This window comes from Drosophila arizonae, chromosome 2 (genome assembly GCF_054131065.1).
Source record: "Drosophila arizonae isolate 15081-1271.41 chromosome 2, UAZ_ARI_1.0, whole genome shotgun sequence".
NCBI classification, from domain to species: domain Eukaryota; kingdom Metazoa; phylum Arthropoda; class Insecta; order Diptera; family Drosophilidae; genus Drosophila; species Drosophila arizonae.
Window position 1 is genome coordinate 21,534,468 of NC_142922.1, and position 18,652 is coordinate 21,553,119.

General features: G+C 40.6%; 1 protein-coding gene across 1 annotated transcript in view; it reads left to right on the forward strand.

The window, feature by feature from the left end:
- side-III (sidestep III) overlaps positions 1-18,652 on the forward strand; it is a 98,544-nt gene that overhangs the window by 16,008 nt on the left and 63,884 nt on the right. The window contains exon 2 of the mRNA XM_018000390.2: positions 5,320-6,116. Within this exon, the coding sequence (XP_017855879.2) occupies positions 5,891-6,116 (226 nt within the window). The 5' untranslated portion in view covers positions 5,320-5,890. The remainder of the gene's footprint in view (positions 1-5,319; positions 6,117-18,652) is intronic.

The following is an 18,652-nucleotide window of genomic DNA, read 5'->3' on the forward strand; positions in this document are numbered from 1 at the left end:
ACACCCCCAACGCCCAGCTGCCCGCCCACAGTCTATACAACCTCACCCCATCAATGTCACCGCCAATTTTCTACTTCAACTTGTCTCTTTGCCTTACCTCTACACTTAAAAAAAAAATACATATATGTAACTGATGCTATTTTAATTTTTTACTTCTATTATTTTTACATATTCAAGCTTTAAAATTCAAACCAATAATAGCACAATTATTAAAAGACACTACATAGACTTAAATATTGTGATATAACTCTTTGATTTAAAAGAATAACAATTTATCAAATTTGATTTTGCTTATTTTCCATTTGGTCGCTCTTCTATAAAATTGTATTCAATTATAAGGGTCATCTTTTCTCTCAGTGCACAATTTCGGTTTCCTCTTCTAACCTTCCGCTAAATATCCTGTAACTAAATGCGATACTTGAGTACAGGCGCACACACTCGCAAATTGTCCTGCACAACAAGAATTGTAATGGCAACAAGAAGCTGACGGCAATTATCTGACGCTGCTGGCTGCAGCATTGACACCTGAGCGCAGACAGCTCGCCGACAGGGGTCGTTGTTGGAGCAAGGCAGGTGGGCGTGGCCTTTTAAATGCTATGCTAATGTAGATATTTAAGTAACGCTGACATATTTTGCTCGGGCCCTGCGCTAGACCCTTATATCATTTCTTATGCTGGAGTCGTGAGTTATTTTTATAGACTTGAAAAGAGCGCACACACACACAGTGGCACGCCACACATACATACCGACCACACGCAGCTTAACAAAAGCCCACGCCCACGCACACTCGCACGCGGCTGCTGGGAGCCGGGGCGTCTGTTGCTTTGAGCACGCTTGGATTTGTTATCGGTTTTTAATTAGCATTAAATTAATGCAATTAATATTTATTAAAGGCCACGCAGCCAGCGAAGTGTGACTAATAGCTTAATGTATACATGGACACAAGCTAGCGATTTATTTCGTGGATTTTATTGAAACTGACAGCTGCTGATGACAGCAGCCACTTGGCATACAGGCTATTAAGCACTTGAGCATATGCTGCATGCGGCAAACATTGATGCAAATGTGGGTAAACAGGTTGCCAGCCAAATTGAATACTAGATAAACATAATAAATGTCCAAGAGCCGGCCATCATAGCGAGAGACAGACAGACAGAGACACAGACAGACAGACAGACAGAGAGCCCCGGCACGCCGCTCCCTCACAGACACAGTCTGTGTGTGGCAATCCGCGCCACAATCGGCGAGCCCATGCGGCGTATGCGTAACGCAAGAGTTGCTCGTCACGAAACTGGAACACAACACAACGTGGCAGCTCTCAAATGGTTTAACTTGGCACAGTCCTGGCCAGCTCTTTATACATATGCTGGTGTGGGTGTGTATGCGTGTGTGTTTGAGTGTGCGTGCGACTCTGTGTGCGTGCAAATGTTTTTATTGGAGTGCGTGGCGAAACACTTTAACTTGCTGGCAAAATAGCAGTGCGAAATGGAAACTGGGCTACGGCAACTGCTGCCACATATACACACCCACGCATATGTCTACATGCATATATATATATATAGATGTATGTGTGTGTCTGTACGTGCAGACAAAGCAACAAAGCAGACATTCAGACGGCTGCAAATGGCCAACCAGCCTGGCCCAAAGGTAGTAAACTTATGTAAATACCCAGCATTCAAAAGTTGGCAGATCTAGTTAACTGATTACTGAGATTCAAATTCAATTAAATAAAACCAACGAATAGCTGACTTGAACTAGTTCTTATATGTGCCTGCCTACATGTGCTTCATTTCTTCTTGCACAATACACATTTGCGCAGATGAGCTTCTACTTGGATTCCAGTTGATTGCAAAAGATACTCTTGTGTATACGGACTAGATAAAGATGCTAATGTTGTATGGCTATGCTCACTGCTGGGCATTGATATACCGAAAAAGACATTAACTCGTCATAAATTCAGTTTCCAATCCAAGACAAGCTTGATACATCGAAATCACATATATATGTGTGTGTACCAAAGTAGAGAAGATGAAAATGTATTAAATTATTAAAAACAAGTTTTCTATACACCATCAAACCCCTTTTGTTTTGAAAACATAAACTCAAGTATTCACAATCTTGGCTTATGCTTGAAAAACTATTCCATTAATTTCAAGATCCATCTTGAGCTTTATAATGGCAGTATAATCCTATACGTTCCATCAAAGAATCACTTGATTTAAAGATATCTAGATCACTTTCAGCAATTACGCTCCTTACCATCCGCTTATCATGCCGAAGACAGCTGACGAATCGCCTCAGTATATTTTATAGTTATCTGATACGACGGAGCTCCAGTTCAGTTTATTGACGTGCCATGGTCTATTGCATAGATTGTTAGAAGAAGCTTAGGTCTGCAGCGCTCAATATGTTTGCCCAAGTATTTGCGGTGGTCGAGTGAAAAAAGAAGAAAATAAAAATTGATTGCAAACTTTTGTGGGCCACGTGTTGGCTACGAACTGTGGGCGCCGAGGGGTTGCCAGTTGATTTTCAACAGTTGAGTAGAGTTTATTTTGTCGGCAGAGTTTTTGGCCAGGTGCGGCAGGCAACTAGACCAAATGTGGCATGTGGCATGCGGCGTGCGGCATACTGGGCTGAGGGGGTGGCATGGAGCGCACATTTTTACTGCGTGCCTGGCAACGCAGGTAGCCGAAACGGCACCAGGAGCAGTCGTTTCTTCTAGCCTGCTTTTGACCAAGTCGAGCGTGAAATGTTGATGAAGTAACCTGCAACTAGTTACATGTGTAGCATGCTACATGCTGCTGTATGCCATCTAGCAAAACTGTTAAGCTGCAAAAACTTTGCTCAGTTCGTTTGGCTTTGTCTAAGCACAAATTAGTTGCATGCTGCAGGTGCACAACAAAAGATCCTGTTTACTGGCTGATGCATTTTATTTTCCAGACTTTACGTTGAACTTCGCTTGTGCTCTTCTCCTTTATTTTATTATTATATTTTTTCGGCAACAAATGTGCAAAAGTTTATGTTGTGCATAAAACAAATTTATGTATAGTTAGCTGCTTGTTGCACTTTTTTATGCCACTTGTCCCATATGCATATAAATAAAGCGATAAAAAACGTAGGAAAAAATGTAGAAAAATAAAACAATAAAAAATTGGGAGAAACACCAAAAGTTTTGCAACTAGAGCATGACATGATGCATAACCACAGCCGTGGGCAAGGGCTACAGATGGAGTAGAAGCAACAGCAACAGCAACAGCAGCAGCCACATGGATGCACCGTTGCAAGTACAACCAAAATAACTGCCGAACAGGATTCAGTTGCAAGGACAATGTAACCATGTTAAACAGCAATCAGAGTGGAAATTCAAACCACTCGCTGGTAATTTTGCATGCAACGCTTAATGTCTGTGGCAAAAGTGGCGCTGATTTTGGTAGACAACTTTTTTCCTATTCCTGCCTTCTCCTCTCGCTCTTTTTTTTCATTTGTGTATTTATTCTGTATTCACTTGTGTTTCGCTGCCCCACTCAGTCCGACGAGCAACTTTAGCGACACAGTTTCGCTAGCAGCAACAACAACAACAATGGCATCAAATTAAACGAAAACTATACAACATTTTGCTGCAGCTGCATTGGCGCACTCGAAAATTTGAGTGAGTGCCTGCCTGCATTAAAAATCAGCCTGGCTAAGGGCCCGCGGGGGCGATGGGGCGTTGCGCGGCACGCGAAGCTTGCCAAAAAATGAACAACACTGAGGCAGATACCGAGCCCAGTAGAATGCAGTTGTTTTGTTGTTGTTATTGTTGTTGGTGCTGCTCCTGCTGCCGCGTTGTCTAAAGTTTGAAGTGCGCATAATAAGGCAGGCAGCGGCTGAGAGCAGCCAGAACTACAGCAAATTAGTCGCTGCGGATAGTGGGCGTTGGGCCGTGCATGCGGAGGCAGCTTTGCCCCTGCAAGGGGGGGCAGCACTGGCAACACTTGGCTGCACGCCTTGGCAGAGTTTTGGCTTACTGACTGCCGAGCCCTATTGTAGTGTCTCGTTTCCACTCTGAAAAGTGAAACTTATATCCATTTCATTAACAAGTTGTTCACTGGGGAAGCTCCTGCAGTGTGTCAGCCATGATATGATGTGGGAAATCATAAAATTATGATAATCAATTTCAATTGCCAGAAGCAATTCTCTTTTAAACTGAATTCTCTTTTACTAAGGGTTTTAAATTCGAGGAGTTGAGTAAATGTATTGATGACAATGTGACGAGCTGTGAACGGGAAATATATCAATAATACCTTTTAAAATTTTGCGTAGTTTCGTGTAGAAGCAGCTTAGCAAGAATTGATATACGCATACTTAATATATAATATATAATAATACATGTACATTTGTTTTGTTCTTTATGATTTGTATGCATTGAACATATTTGATAAGTTATATGCATATCAATATTTTTTTCATCAGTCAAAAAGTATTAAGTAAACTGAATATAAGAACAATCGCTGTTTTAAAAATATTTTTAAAAATTGTAATCAAATTTCCAAATACTATTTGTAAGGATAAAAACCTATTGTCCTATTGTCTTACTTCATCAATTGAAGCATCTTAGATTTACTTTAAATTCTGTCTAATCAGCTGTACCATATTTAATAGACTTGTACTATATGTATTTAATATTTAGTATAGACAGTTGATAATATACAATATCTTCGCAATTTCTCTAAAACATCGTATACTTAATATGGGTATATATTTATTATATTTCACAAAATTCAAAGAGCATTTCACCGAATATATATATTGTTTTTAAATAATTTTTGTTATAAATTGTAATAAGCTTGTTCCTTGCTATTTGACTAGATAGAGATGTATTCCATATATTAATACTTAAACTATTTTACATTAGTTAAACTGTATCGATTTCACAGTGCATCTGAATATCCCCTCGTCAAGTATTCACCCCTAGCTAAATAGTTAATTCAAAGTGTAATTGTAATAAAGTGTCACCTTGCTTAAGCACTGATTCCATTAATGCCTTGCGAGAATATCTGTGTCTTCGGTTGCATGTCTCGCGGCGATTAGGCTTAAGCCGCGAATGAGCAACATGCAAGCCACTCAATCGAGTGCGGTCACAGCTGACAAGCAGTTAATTTGTTAATGCACTCAAGACTGGCTCTTAGCGAGCATCATATTTTGCTCGTATTTTATCTTTTTGCTGGCCATTCTAGTCGTCTATGGGAAAGCATATCATAATTAACTCGTACTTTTTTCAACATGCACTTTCTCACACACTCTTTCTCTTTCCCTCTCTTTACTTTCTCTTTTAAGCAGCTTGTGGCTGGATTACATGCAGCGACTGTGAGTGCGACTGAACAATGCAACAATTTGCGCACACCTCAATACGCTGCTGCGGCGCAACGGTGGCAACGACTGCAAAAGCACAAAACTTGCGCTCAAGGCAAAAAACTGTACATGAAACAACTTAATTAGTTGTTGCGCGAGTCGAGCAAAAAGCCGCACACACTGCAACTGCAAGTGCAACGCCGGGGAGGGAATTTTAAGAAATATTTGCTCATTTCGCTTCATTAGTGCCTGGCAAGAGAATGTTTGAGGCCAAAGGGAATGGCTGCTGCTGGAAATGCAGCCAAGGCACGGCCAAACACTGAGCCCAGACCAGGCCCCAAGCACAGCTCGTTAGACGGCGCGAGTGAGTGTTAAATTAAAAATAAAGCAACAACAAAAAAACATTTACAAAATACAAAATTTAATATAAACTACTGCCGCAAAACGAATAGTGAATAAGGAGAAACGAATAACGTGCAACGTGTAACGAATAGTGAACAAAGAGTAGAAGAAGAAGAAAACGCGTGCGTTCGGCATAAATTGTAATATTGTATTAGAAATGCATTGGCTAAAACTCAAGGCTGCGACTAGAGCTCGATCCAGTTGGCGCTTCCGCACCGCAACCAACGATACCGATACGGCTAGGACTTCCACAATGCACATAACAACTTCCTCCTCGAGCGTCATCTGGCAACGCCATTTGGCACTATTCACACTGCTCCTGCTCGCAGCGCACATCAATATTACTTCCGGTCAAATCGATTGGGACGACGACGATGATCCAGGTGAGTGACTGTGACTACATAAAGTTATAGAAAAAAGAAGAGGGACGAAGGAAGAAAAAAATAATAAAACCAGAACCAGAAACAGAAATAGCAAAGCATTTGTCGTGCGACAACAAAAGCCGAGCACTACATCCTGCACGGTTCGCTACACCTTAAGCGTCGTGATTTGCATAAATTTACAGCGAGCCAGACAATAGTTCAATGGAAGAGCTGTGAAATAAAAGTTTGGGGTAAGGAATCGAAACAAAAACGAACCGACAGCGAACAGAAGCGTTTTGCAATTGGATTCCAGTTATGTTTTTGTAATTAAGTTATATTTCCATTACGTATACGCCCAGGCAGCTAGGCAGCCAGGCAGCCAGAAAGCCAGGAAACCAGGCGAGCACGAGTCTTTTTAATTAATCGCAGATTTATAGCTTGAGTTTTGCAGACGGGACCGGGCGGACATATTATATGTATGTATAAATGGAATTTTAATTATTCAAAATCTACAGCTAAAATATTTAATGAATTCATAAGTCTGACAGTTTAATTGCAAGAGTTTGGCATAACTTTGCCCCGACTCTCGCTACACGTGTGTCTGTGTGGGTGGGCGGCATGGGTCTCTCTGCAAAAAGTGGACCAAATCGCGTCGCCCCTGTGAAGCAAGTAGCTCCAAGTGAAAGTTTCGTGTTCGCAAGTTGACTTCCAGCAGGTGATACTTTTATTTATTTACATTTCAATTTACTGTGTTTGCCAGGCAAGCGATACGGTTGCAAGACAAGTCGATGACAGGACAGGAGTGAAAATATACATATAAAATATTGATTGTAAAATTGCTACTGAATCGTACATTCTAAATCGGTAATATCTATTGACTTGATGAAAATATAATTTGAATTCATTTATTTTATTTATCAATAATGCATATTTTAATACCTATAAATATTGTTTCTAGTAACTGTGAGCAGTAGACAAGTCTGGTTTGTAATCTGAATATATTAAAAATGATATTAAAATACGAAATTTATAAGCAACAAAAGGCTTAAAACAACAGAGGCCTAGGTCAGCTCTTTGACTCAGATGAAAGCCTCTTTGTATAAGAAATTTCTAATTAAAATATAAGCGAATAGCTCTTGGTAAAGCATATGAAATATATGTGTATATTTAGTCTGCCAACGGACTTGCCATTAGGTATTCAGTTTAATATAAACGCTGTCAAGCTTATTAAAGACATTTCTCTAAATAGAATATTAAATTCTTATGGCTCAATGACAAGGCATTCACACACATACACACACGTGTGTCTGTGAGTGTGTGTATAGGTGGTTGAGAACGAAAGTTCTTTGGATGACAAAATCACGGACATTGTCTCATTTATCGATTTTTGCCCATTGTACGCACACACTTTTAAGCTAACGATGCAAACTCAAAATGTTGACAACAAACATTTTTCAAGCTGTGCACGCGTTGTCCTTTCTGTCGCAGCCGCATTTAACATGATTGTTGTTGTTGCTGTTGACTCTGCCATGAGGTAGACCAGGCCTTGAACAAATACACAGACACACGCACACACACACTGACACAGCGTGCGCTGTGTGCTCCCACCGAGCCGACGAGTTGTTAGCCCGGTGGGCGCCTTGTTTAAATAGAAGCAACATAGAAACGGCCCGCTGTGATTCCATTTTCGCTTGCCGTGCACAACACAGCAACTTTTCTTTTATTTTTTGCCTCTTTTCCGTTTGATAAATATGATTTTGCATAAATTTTGAAATACACGCTGCGCGGCGAGTCGACGCAAGCGAAGCCGGAGATAAACCGTCGCGCTGGTTCTTTCATGTGCCTCAAATCTGCAACTTGTAGAACTAACTAAGAAGCCTACGAGCCATCTAAAAAATAAATAAAATAAAACAAAACAAAAAATCAAGCCCCACTCCAAGAAGCAGCAATAAAATCTATAAACTGAATGCCCGGACAGAGTATCTTGAGGTCGCAGATACTGTCTGGTTGAAACGGGATAAGATAAAGGATATATTCAAAGAAACAGCTAAATATGTAAACTAGAATTAATAGTAGAGCCACTAGAGATATGGCTTATAGAATTTTTGATATATAGAAATATTATATAATTAAACTAATATATCTGTTGTTTTGTTGAAGAAAAAGAAATGTAAAAAAAAAAAAAAAAAAAAAATAATAACAATATGATCAAATATTATGAACTCGAAAACAAAAAATAAAAAATAAGGAATGCCTAAAATATCTTTGTTATAAATAGCTTAATGTTTACAAAATATGTCATTACTACCCACCTTATCCATTAAATACCAACAGGGTATAAGTCGACGCAAATCGGCGCAAGCCATGGGTATGCAGGGCCATAAACTTCTGCCTCTCCGCAAACCAAAACTGTAAAATTATGAAATCATAAAAATATCTTTACGATTACATAAAAAACTTGCAAAAATGTGGGCGTGGCGTTGGCCTAAACAGAAAATGCGAGGCGTAACGCGTTACGTTGCGTCGCGTCGCGTCAAACAATTGCGTGATAGCACAGAATTTAACCTTAGACATACGCCGCACTATGACTTCATTAATTATCAAACAGCCGAGCTTTCAAAATGGCAAAGAGCGTCGCGGTATAAAATAGTTTCAAAGCCAGTCCGAAACTGAGGGGAAAAAAACGGAAGCGTAGCTGTGCTCAAGAGAGGGCAAATGGAGCTAAAAACTCATAGCCATATATTCTAATTACGCATGTCGCCGGGCAAAAACCACATTTGAAGGATTCCACACGGATACATACACACACAAACACATGTGTGTTAGGGAATGTTAGATGTTAAGCACTGCGGCTTTAACCCTTATTAGCCGCTGCTTCCTTTTGGCCATAATTCATGCTGTTTTCATTTGTTTTGATTAGCAAATGAATACATCCAGCTCTCCAGTTGGCACTCGACTTTCGGTTTTTGCTGAGCTAGCGAATCGTAATCATAACGTGACTCGAGTAGGGCAATAAAATTTGAGTATTTTTACTAACACACACACACACACACACACATACAGCTGTTGCGCTGTGTGTGCGTGTCTCACTTGCGAACCTGTGAAATGACGAGAGAACTCTGAGCCGAGAGCTGAGAACTTCAGGCACAGCAAAATTTTAATTTATGCCGCGTTGAGTGTGTTATGCCCCAGTTCCTGACAAGAAGTAGATATGAGTTAGCTCCCATATGCATGGCTAGATACGTACTAGCATGTGTGCAACTCTGTGTGTGTGTCTGAGTGTGTGTATATTGCCGTTATAAGTCAAACCTCAAATCGGCACTTCTGGCGCGCGCTCTATAGCTCATTTTGTTGTCGCTCGCTCGTCGCTGATTGTTGCCTCCTGTCTCCTGCCTCCTGCCTGCTTCCTCCTGCCTGTTGTTGTTTCCCAGCACAACAAAATGTTGGATTTTCCCTAGACACGCGATATTTGCCGTTACACCCGATAAGTCGTGCAGCTTTGGTGGAGTGGGGAGGGACCAGAGTATGGAGTATGGGCTATGGGTTGGATGTGGCAGCCGCGAATATGTACAAATTATAATTCATATTACATATTTGATGAAACACATTCAATCATTCACCTGCGGCCAGTCGTAGGGCATGGGTCGGTTAGGGGTCGGTGCTTCGGGTCCTTCCCAATAATTACGCATTTGCTGCCGTGCTGCTAGTTTTAATGATAAATGACCTACGCCAAAGTGTTGGGTAATTTTTCGGAGCTTATATCAGAAAGTTTAACTTAAGGGCTGTTTATTTGCTAGATGGCGCCTTTGTGCGTGTGGGCGTGGCACTAATGGTTGACTGTGGCCCCAACCATCGCATACATATGGTCATCGAATATATATGTATAAATATATATATGTATATGCATATATTTATGACACGATAACAACGTCGTAGGCTCAAGCAATTTGTCATTTGTCAAAAACGTAATGCAGTTACATAATAATTAACCCACCTGCTTATTTACATGTGGGTGAATGTGGGTGTACCTATGCATATGCACACACATATGTGTATGGCCTCTCCACATACACAAGTACACACATACACCCACACACATGCATTATCTTGAGAAACTGTCTGTTTCTTTGCTTTAGCTGGGCACTCAGGAGATTAAATAGGTGGCTTACCGGCAGGCAGCTCGGCCGCCTTCACACACCCTCAGCTGTGTCATGTGGGACTAATTGTGCACTGATACAGTTTATTAAAGTTTATTGAGACATTTTCTAGCCTCTGCTAACGCCATGGGGCTTGTTAAGCCAAAGCCATTGTAAGAATAAAGAATAGATATGACTATTGAAATTCCATTTTTTCAACATATTATCAACATTTTCGTTATGTAAATACAACTTAATTAAGAGTAAAATATACGATAATATGCGATTCCCCATATCAATTAGCATATTCCAATCTGAAGTGAAACCTCAGTTGGGAAGGCTCCTTGCAAGTGGCATGAGAACAAAAAAAAAAAAAAATTGAATAAAACGTTTTGAATGCCAGGCAAAATATGATCGCACGATATTCCCTGGTGCAAGGCTTTGGTTGGCTGTCCTCTGCAGTTGCTAAACTAAAACTGTTCGGGTTTGTGAAACGTATAAATTTTCTATTGATTTATGCCAAGTTCGCATGCCATTTTTTCCGTTTTGCATAATTTCAGCTGTTGGCCAAATTGCAGCAAGCACACAAGGCCAGGATATGGCAGGACAGATACGACTCGACTCGACTGACGGGACGGACAGACGGACGGACAGACTGACTAACGGAGTGACTGACTGAATTGCAGGCTCACACCAAAAGGGAACTTCAACTAACACAAACACAATTGTTGCGACAGTCTCTTCGCGGTTGCCCCGTACCCCCTACCGAAGGCCACTTACTCGCACCCGAAAAAGCGAATTGCTGCAGCTGCAACTGCTGCAGTGGCCATGGCCATGGCAGTGGCATGAATTGCAATGATGGAGTTATCCATTTATACTCGCATTTGCATACAACGACCAGCGTGCATCGTCTGTGATTGCCGCTGGGCGGAAGCGGCCAACGAGACGCTGACACATGACATGGAAAAATGAAAAGGAAGCACCAGCCACCCATTGCCTCTTCCTTGCTCTCTCTCTCTCTCTCTCTCTTTCTCTCGTGCACTCGGCAACTGAAACAAATGGTCAAACGTTTGGCTCTGGGGCAAAGAAAGAAAAAAAATTGCTACTGCGCGTTCCAGTTGGCAGTTGGCAGTTGCAGCTGCAGCTGCATAGAACTCGCTCGCTTGTCAGACGCTGCTCGCTACATTTTCTATATATCACATGTAAATATGACGGCCTACTATATATATCCTGCCTGCTGTCTGCCTGCCTCCTGCCAGCCTGTGTGTGTCCGCCAACACTTCCCTCCGCTAACTCTCCCAAAACAAAGCGTTCGCTACAAATGCCAGCTATGCAGCCCAGCTTGGCTCATGACAGCTCTTTACACTTCACAAAAATTTGAATAGTCAAACATATTTTAGTTTCGAATTTATGCTGCTTAAAAATTGCACATTTATTTGGTTTATTATACCATTATATAGAAATATAATATATTAGTATATCTATCTAAAAATAAAATTCTTCAACAATATTTGAAGGCTAATTTCTCATCTGTGTATATGGAGTTTGTCATTTGGCCGCCTTTCACACTCAACGAAATAAATTTGAAATAAAAACCGCAAGCTAAAAATAATTAATAATATATAATTTATAATTAAAATAATAGCTAAAAAAATGTAAAAATTAATACATATAAAGAAGAGTATAATACAAAAAAAGGTGACACCAAAAATATTTATTAATTATTACAAGATATATAAAGCAACAGAAGATATAAGAAGCAGTAATAAAAAAAATAAATAAAAAATAAAAATTATTGTAAAATGAGCTATAATAAATTAAGTTTAAAATTAAAATAAAATAAAGCAATAAATAAATGCAAATTAATTATAATAATTGTTATAATAATTATATTATAATTTATATATAAATATAAATATGATTTATTTTATTTTTAAGAAATTAATTAATTATAAAATTTTTGAAAATAATAATCTTAAAATATACTCAGAAAACCATGAAATTATTAAATATTTTATTCAACTTTTTTATTTTCAAGCTTTTCTTTTTGTGTAGTTAATTTTTGTTTTGTTTTTGTTTTTTTCCCCCTATTTTTGGCCAGCTGTGAGCGAACAGAAGCGTGCGACGCGTAGTTAAAAGTCAAACCCATGTTGCACATTCATCATTTAAAGTAAACAATTTTTGATTAATCGCCAACAGTGGTCATGCCAGGGCAAGCAAGACGCTGACGGGGTGCGAGTGGGTGCCCGACCTCCATGCACTTCATGCAACATTTTTCCAATTGCTGCCAACACAAAAAACCTACAATACTGTTCAAGAGCGAAAGGGGAAGGCTTCGAAAAATAAAAAACAGTTAGAACGAAAAAATCCACTGTGAAGCACGTAGCAGAGAGTCCCCGAGCAGCATCTCGCTACACATGTATACAAATTGTAGCTGTAACTGTAGCTGTAGCTGCAGCTGCGCCCATCGACGACGCGACGTCGACTTGACTCGGCTTGGCTCTGTTTGCACTTCCCTGACCGGGCAGTTGGACGCTGGGAAATTTGTAACATGATTGCCAGCACGACCAACAGACAACGGCAATTCCAGCAGACCGACTGTGAATGGGCACGACCTAAGGGGGTTGGCGGGGGGGGTGCTCTGTATACGCATTTGACTTTTGCATATTTGACTTTTCTCAAATGCGGTTAGTTTGTGTGTGTGTGTCTGTGTGTGTGTGTGTGCCTTATGCTGGAGCCCAATTTGTGCCGTCAACCGTTGTTAAACTTGCAACTTATCAAACTTATCAGTGAAACTCGAAGTGGGGCCACTTAATGTGGGTGCCCTTTGTGAATTTTCAATACATATTAAACGGGTTATGCCGCAAAAGGATTACCAACACTTCGCCCCAAAGAAAGCATATCATTATGCTTAAATAATTTTTTGACAACTTTATTAGGTTTCGACAAACTGACCCGACAACACACCAGCCACACCCACACACACACACACACACACACATAGAATGAAACACAAAAGGGTTCCGCAGGGCGTGCGAAAAATTCTAAACAAATAAATAAGACAAGCTGCTTGCAATTGGGCTAGGGGATTGGTCTCCCAAGAAATTGCTATGCGGCATGCGTTAGCGACAAAAACTATTTTATAGCTGCTTCGTGCTGTCGTCAAGGTTGAGCAGAAGGACGACAACAACAGCCAACTGGGGAAATGGCCAACAAGGATCCTGTAGCTGTAGCTAAAGCTGATGTCGATGTCGATGACGATGCCGATGGAGGGAGCGAGGCAGGGGCCCAGCCGGACGCTGTGTGGGCGCACGAATAAGTCAACACAGCAAAAATGTGTCAAAATGCGCAATTTATTTAATTTTTAGCACACGCTCTGATATAGGATTGACTTAAACTGTTACTGCGACTCGAGAGTAAAGTTATTTTCATACTTTGCTTTTGTATTTGTTTGCATTTTCTGCGCGTTTGCCTCGACAATTTTTTATTTGTTTTTTGTCTGTCCTCTTCATTTTTTTGTTGTCATTGTTTTCCTTTGGAGCTGACGCCATTTAAGCGGCAAACTTTTAAGTTGCTCGGCAAAAACTTTCTGTGCGGAAAATAAATTGGATTAAACCAAAAAGATGGCACCAGCGCGGCCATAAGGCAGCGTCACAATGTCCAAAAACTTGGCAACTTTTTCTCTTGGCAAGCCCATTTACAACACTTTTTTATTTAAATATATTTTCATCTTATACAACTTCCCTTTTTTTGTAAATCTAAACGGAAAATTGGTTATATGCACGTGGTCAGAAAGTTGTGTGGCCGGGCCCTGAACTCATTAGACAAATGAGAGGCAAAACTAGACGCATGTTTGACCAAAGTATTGCGACCCATCCGGCCCCATCCAAAAACTTTCTTCTCCCTGTTTGGGTAATCGGAGCTGGCTTTTGCCGGCTGTGGACAGCGATCGCCAAATCAAATGGGGCAACAAGCAACTTTTTGGGGCTGCCCAGCTCAAGTTCCATATAACCATAAATGTCAAAGTCAGCCAAAAGTTTGCATAGTTTTTGACTTCTAACAGCAGCAGCAACAGCAGGAATAGCAGCAGTAACTGGGTATTTGGGGGTCATGTGGTTGACATATTTGTTGGGGGATTATTAATTGAAACAAGTTAATTTGCGCCAAATATTGCCCAGCAGACACACAAGACGAAGGAGACACACAGACACACATATACATACACATACACAGTGATAGAAGCGAAAAGCCGACAGTGTCAAAGCAGTTTGCCAAAGGCTATGCCACGCCCGAGCAAAGGCCCAGACCCAAGCTTTTGGATAACAAGCAGCACAAAAACGACAAACAGTCAACTTGGGCAAACAAAAAGCTGGCATAAAGTTATTAAGAGACATCATGTTCTGGCCCTGTTCCATCTTGTTCGGTTGGTTCTCTGCTCTGTTCAAAAGGATAAACTTTTCATATGCTTTCGAATTAAATACTGTTGGACGCTTTTCCATATGCATACACATATAGTATATATATATATATATATATATATATATATATATATATATATATATATATATATATATATATATATATATATATGTATATACAAAGTATTTATATGAATATAAATGTTTATTTTTGCGATATTCATATGCTCGAATGGAATAACTTTTGCACAAAAACAACTTTTAATTAGCATTTAAGGACAAGACACTTTTGCTGAAGCCGAAGACCGAGACTCTCGGGTTCAACTAAGCAGCCAATTAGAATCGAAAATAATGGACAGGCGGCAGGCACAATAAGTGGCGCAACAAATTTTAAACGAAATCTTCAAATCTGTCTCGAAATGCCTTCTCTATAGATGCCTAGTATATACACATGTATATAGTTATAGTTGGGTCTCATTATTTATGCCTCAAGTTATGCTGCTAACAGCACATAAACTGCAGCAGCTCCAGCCCCCGCCCCAGCTCCGGCTCCAGCTCCAACTTCGACTCCTGCGCTAGCTCATGCTGCTGTTCCTCGTCCCTTCCTGCTGCCCGTAAGCCTCGAGTAATCCACCGCAGCCTTGGCTGACGCTGTAAATAAGTACTAAACTTTACCACGGTTCTGGTCTGGTTTTTGTTGTTGCCACCGCCGACGTTGCCGAGGCGCAAATGTTTTGTGAAATGCGCTCAAGTCATAAATTTTATACAACACTGGCCCTGGAATCATAGCGTAGGAGAATTACGGGGAGATGCGCGGCAGTAGACGGAAGACGGGATACGGGAGACGGGGCAGGGGCTGCCAGGACTCTCTCGCGCCATTGACTTGCATTGACTAGGTTGTGTCTATGTGCTTGGCATTCACTTTTCTTCAGTTCTCGTATTCCCTGTAGTTATGGCAGTGAATAGCATGAGGTATACCGATTAGATAGTTTACAAAGCAGGCACTCTATATACACTCTGTATGGATTTACTCCATCATCTATTCGTCTACACAAAAAATTAATTGGTTTCTAGTCTTTCGTATAGTATTTAAATTATAAAGAGCTCTAGCTGATATACCCTCTGATGAGCCTTCTGATCATAATTATTTGAAAGCGTTCAACCTATTAGGAATCCTCCACCAACAGTTTAAAACTTATTGAAGCACAAAAGCATGGTTAATCAAAAATTCCTAACTAATTTCATGGGTATACAAAAGTCGATAACTTCCGACCAGAGCTGCGCTAGTTCGTTGTTTTTTATTTTATTTACAAGCAGCCCGCAGCGTGCTCGTGTAGCAGCAGACCCTGCACTATATAAACAGCACAGACAACGCCGCAAGCATTTCGCTTTTATAGTTTATTGATGCCGAATGGGGAAATTGCGAGCGTATTGATGTTGAAAATATTTAAGCTGCCAATGCGGGCAACTGCAGCGGCTGAGCTGCTGAACGGAGAGCAGGCTACTTATTTATTTAGTTGTTTGTACTTCATCAGGCAGCTCATAATGCTTGTGATTATCAAGCGCTGGGGCGTTTAACCTTTAAAGCACTGGCCAAGGCCAAGCAGTACATGCAGCATATGCAGCATGCAACATGGAGCTGCACAAGTTTGCGGACAAGTTGTGGACAGGCAGCTAACCAGAGCCGCATACAGCGTAGCGGAAATGAATCAACTGACTGGGGGAGGAGGGAGGGGCACAGCTGCAAGCAGGATGTGCCCCAAGCTCCGGTCTAGGCGTAAATATAAACCTCAAAGTTGACACACACACACACATAAATGCGCGCATGGGGCATGCACTCACAGAGGCCATCTCATGTGTGCAATGGGAAATTTTCCAACTAATCGGATTCTAATGGCAAAATAATTATCAGAAGACTGCATAGTGCCACTCAAACCAACTGTAAGCGAGAGAGAGAGAGAGAGAGAGAGAGAGAGAGAGGGAGACATTGTACATACATATGTGAAGCAGTGCATTCATAAATTTGCGAGTGCCATTAGTTTTACATTTGCGGTTTATGCTGAGGATAACCGCAAAGTGAAAAGCCGCAAAATTTTCAAGTCATACGGAAATGAATGGCTGCTCGGACAACGAAAATGGAGTTGAGTCAACTGGAAACAGATGGCAAGTGCAGTTACTACCGACCGGGCCGGGCCGGGCTGAGGCCAAAAGTTGCGGTAAGCGAGGGAGCAGGGGAAGACCGCAGACAGGATTACTGCCAGAATTCTGTAAGTTAGACCAGGCATGCAAGTGTGTGTTTCAATCAGAGTCTTCAATTAACGTAACAACAGCGCAGGACACTCCACTAAAAAAGGAGGCAAACAGATGTATGGATTGTGTTAAAGTCGCCTGAAATGGATCCACAGCTTAAGGCCGAGCACCAGTTGGAGTCCAAAGCAACCAGCTGGAGGCAATGACCAATCAGTGCTACGAGCAACCACATACACAGCCGCAAGGACAACAGCACGAAGATTTCAGCCATTGCTGTGATCAATTCAATAATATTTAATTAAATAGTTAAAGCCGTTGCATAAATTCAAACGTTTGCATTGCGGCCGAGCGTCGAGTCAAGTGTAAACAATGCTAGGCAAATGCAATACCGACTCATAGATGCACACATACACATTGGCATGTGTATGAGTGGGTGTGTGTGTGGCTGGCAATTGCTTATGCTGAGATTGGTTGGCGAATATTGGATTGCTTAAATGCCCCAATTGCCCGAGTCTTACTTGTTCATAATTAAAGCTGAGCGAACAGCATGCAGAGCAAACTCCGCAGTCTCTGAGCACTCGACTAGGCGATGATCTGTAAAGCCAATATAGCAAAGCTGGTAAAGAGCAATATTTGCTTAGCTTACTTAAGTCTGATTTATTCGCTAAAATTATAAAATTAAATTGTTTTTGTTTTTTTCTGAAAGTTAAAAGTAAGTAAGCTATGCTCTTTTTTTTCTATAGTACACAAATTTAATATAGTAATACAAATAAACCTTCGAGTTCTTGATTAGTAAAGCAAATACATATAACTAATATGTTAATCTATGTACGTTACTTTCTACTCTATAGAAAGGTGGTCTCCTTCTATTAGTTGTACCTTCTCTACCTAGACTTACTTTATATGTATATGTCTTCTCGCTTATATAATAGAACGTCTGCTTTCAAAGCCTCTCAATTCTTGAGCTCTACCTTAGTCTTATCTTGAGGCTGAGTGCTTTTACAGAGCTGTCTTGTAATATATATTTGTGTTTTAGAGAAGAGAAAAGCATTTGCTTACTTACATTCATCGTCAAGATCGCACTTAGACATACAATCTGCAAAAGCAATTGAAAAAAACATGTCTAATAATAATAATTTTTATTATTCTAAAAATGTGTAATGGGGTTGAGAATATTTTTAAAAAATTATGAAGTACTTGTTATTATTTAACTTTATTTTGTATGTTTTAATTACATGTGCTTTTCACTTTAGCTTTGGCTTTAGCCTATGATACCTTTAACTCTCTCCTCTCTTCCACATACAGGGTATATGAAATAAAAAAAATCAATAAGCCTAGCGCAAATGTGGCGAACTGAATTAACTTCATTCCACACGCATGGGCGTGCCCCTCCCTCCCTTCGGGCCCCTGTATGCCCATTGATGTCCTCGCTCCATGAAAGCGCCAGTCGCCTGCCCTCTCGGCTGGCGCTTAATGCGAAAATTCAATTAGTGGCATAATTAGTTGTGGCAAGCATTGAAGTTCAGATTTTTTGGCAGCAGCAGCAGCAGCAGGAATTGAATGAACTGAATAGCAGGAGCAAAAAACGTATGCAATGCCAATAGAGAGAGAGTGAACGACTCTTGGTGCTAGCACTGCCAGAGCTTTTGTTGATCTTTTCCGGCTATTCAGTTGAAATTGGCGTCTTTTCGCAACGCTTGATTAATGCGCTTTAATTAATTCAACCTAATTTGGAAAAGCAGCTGCCAGTTGC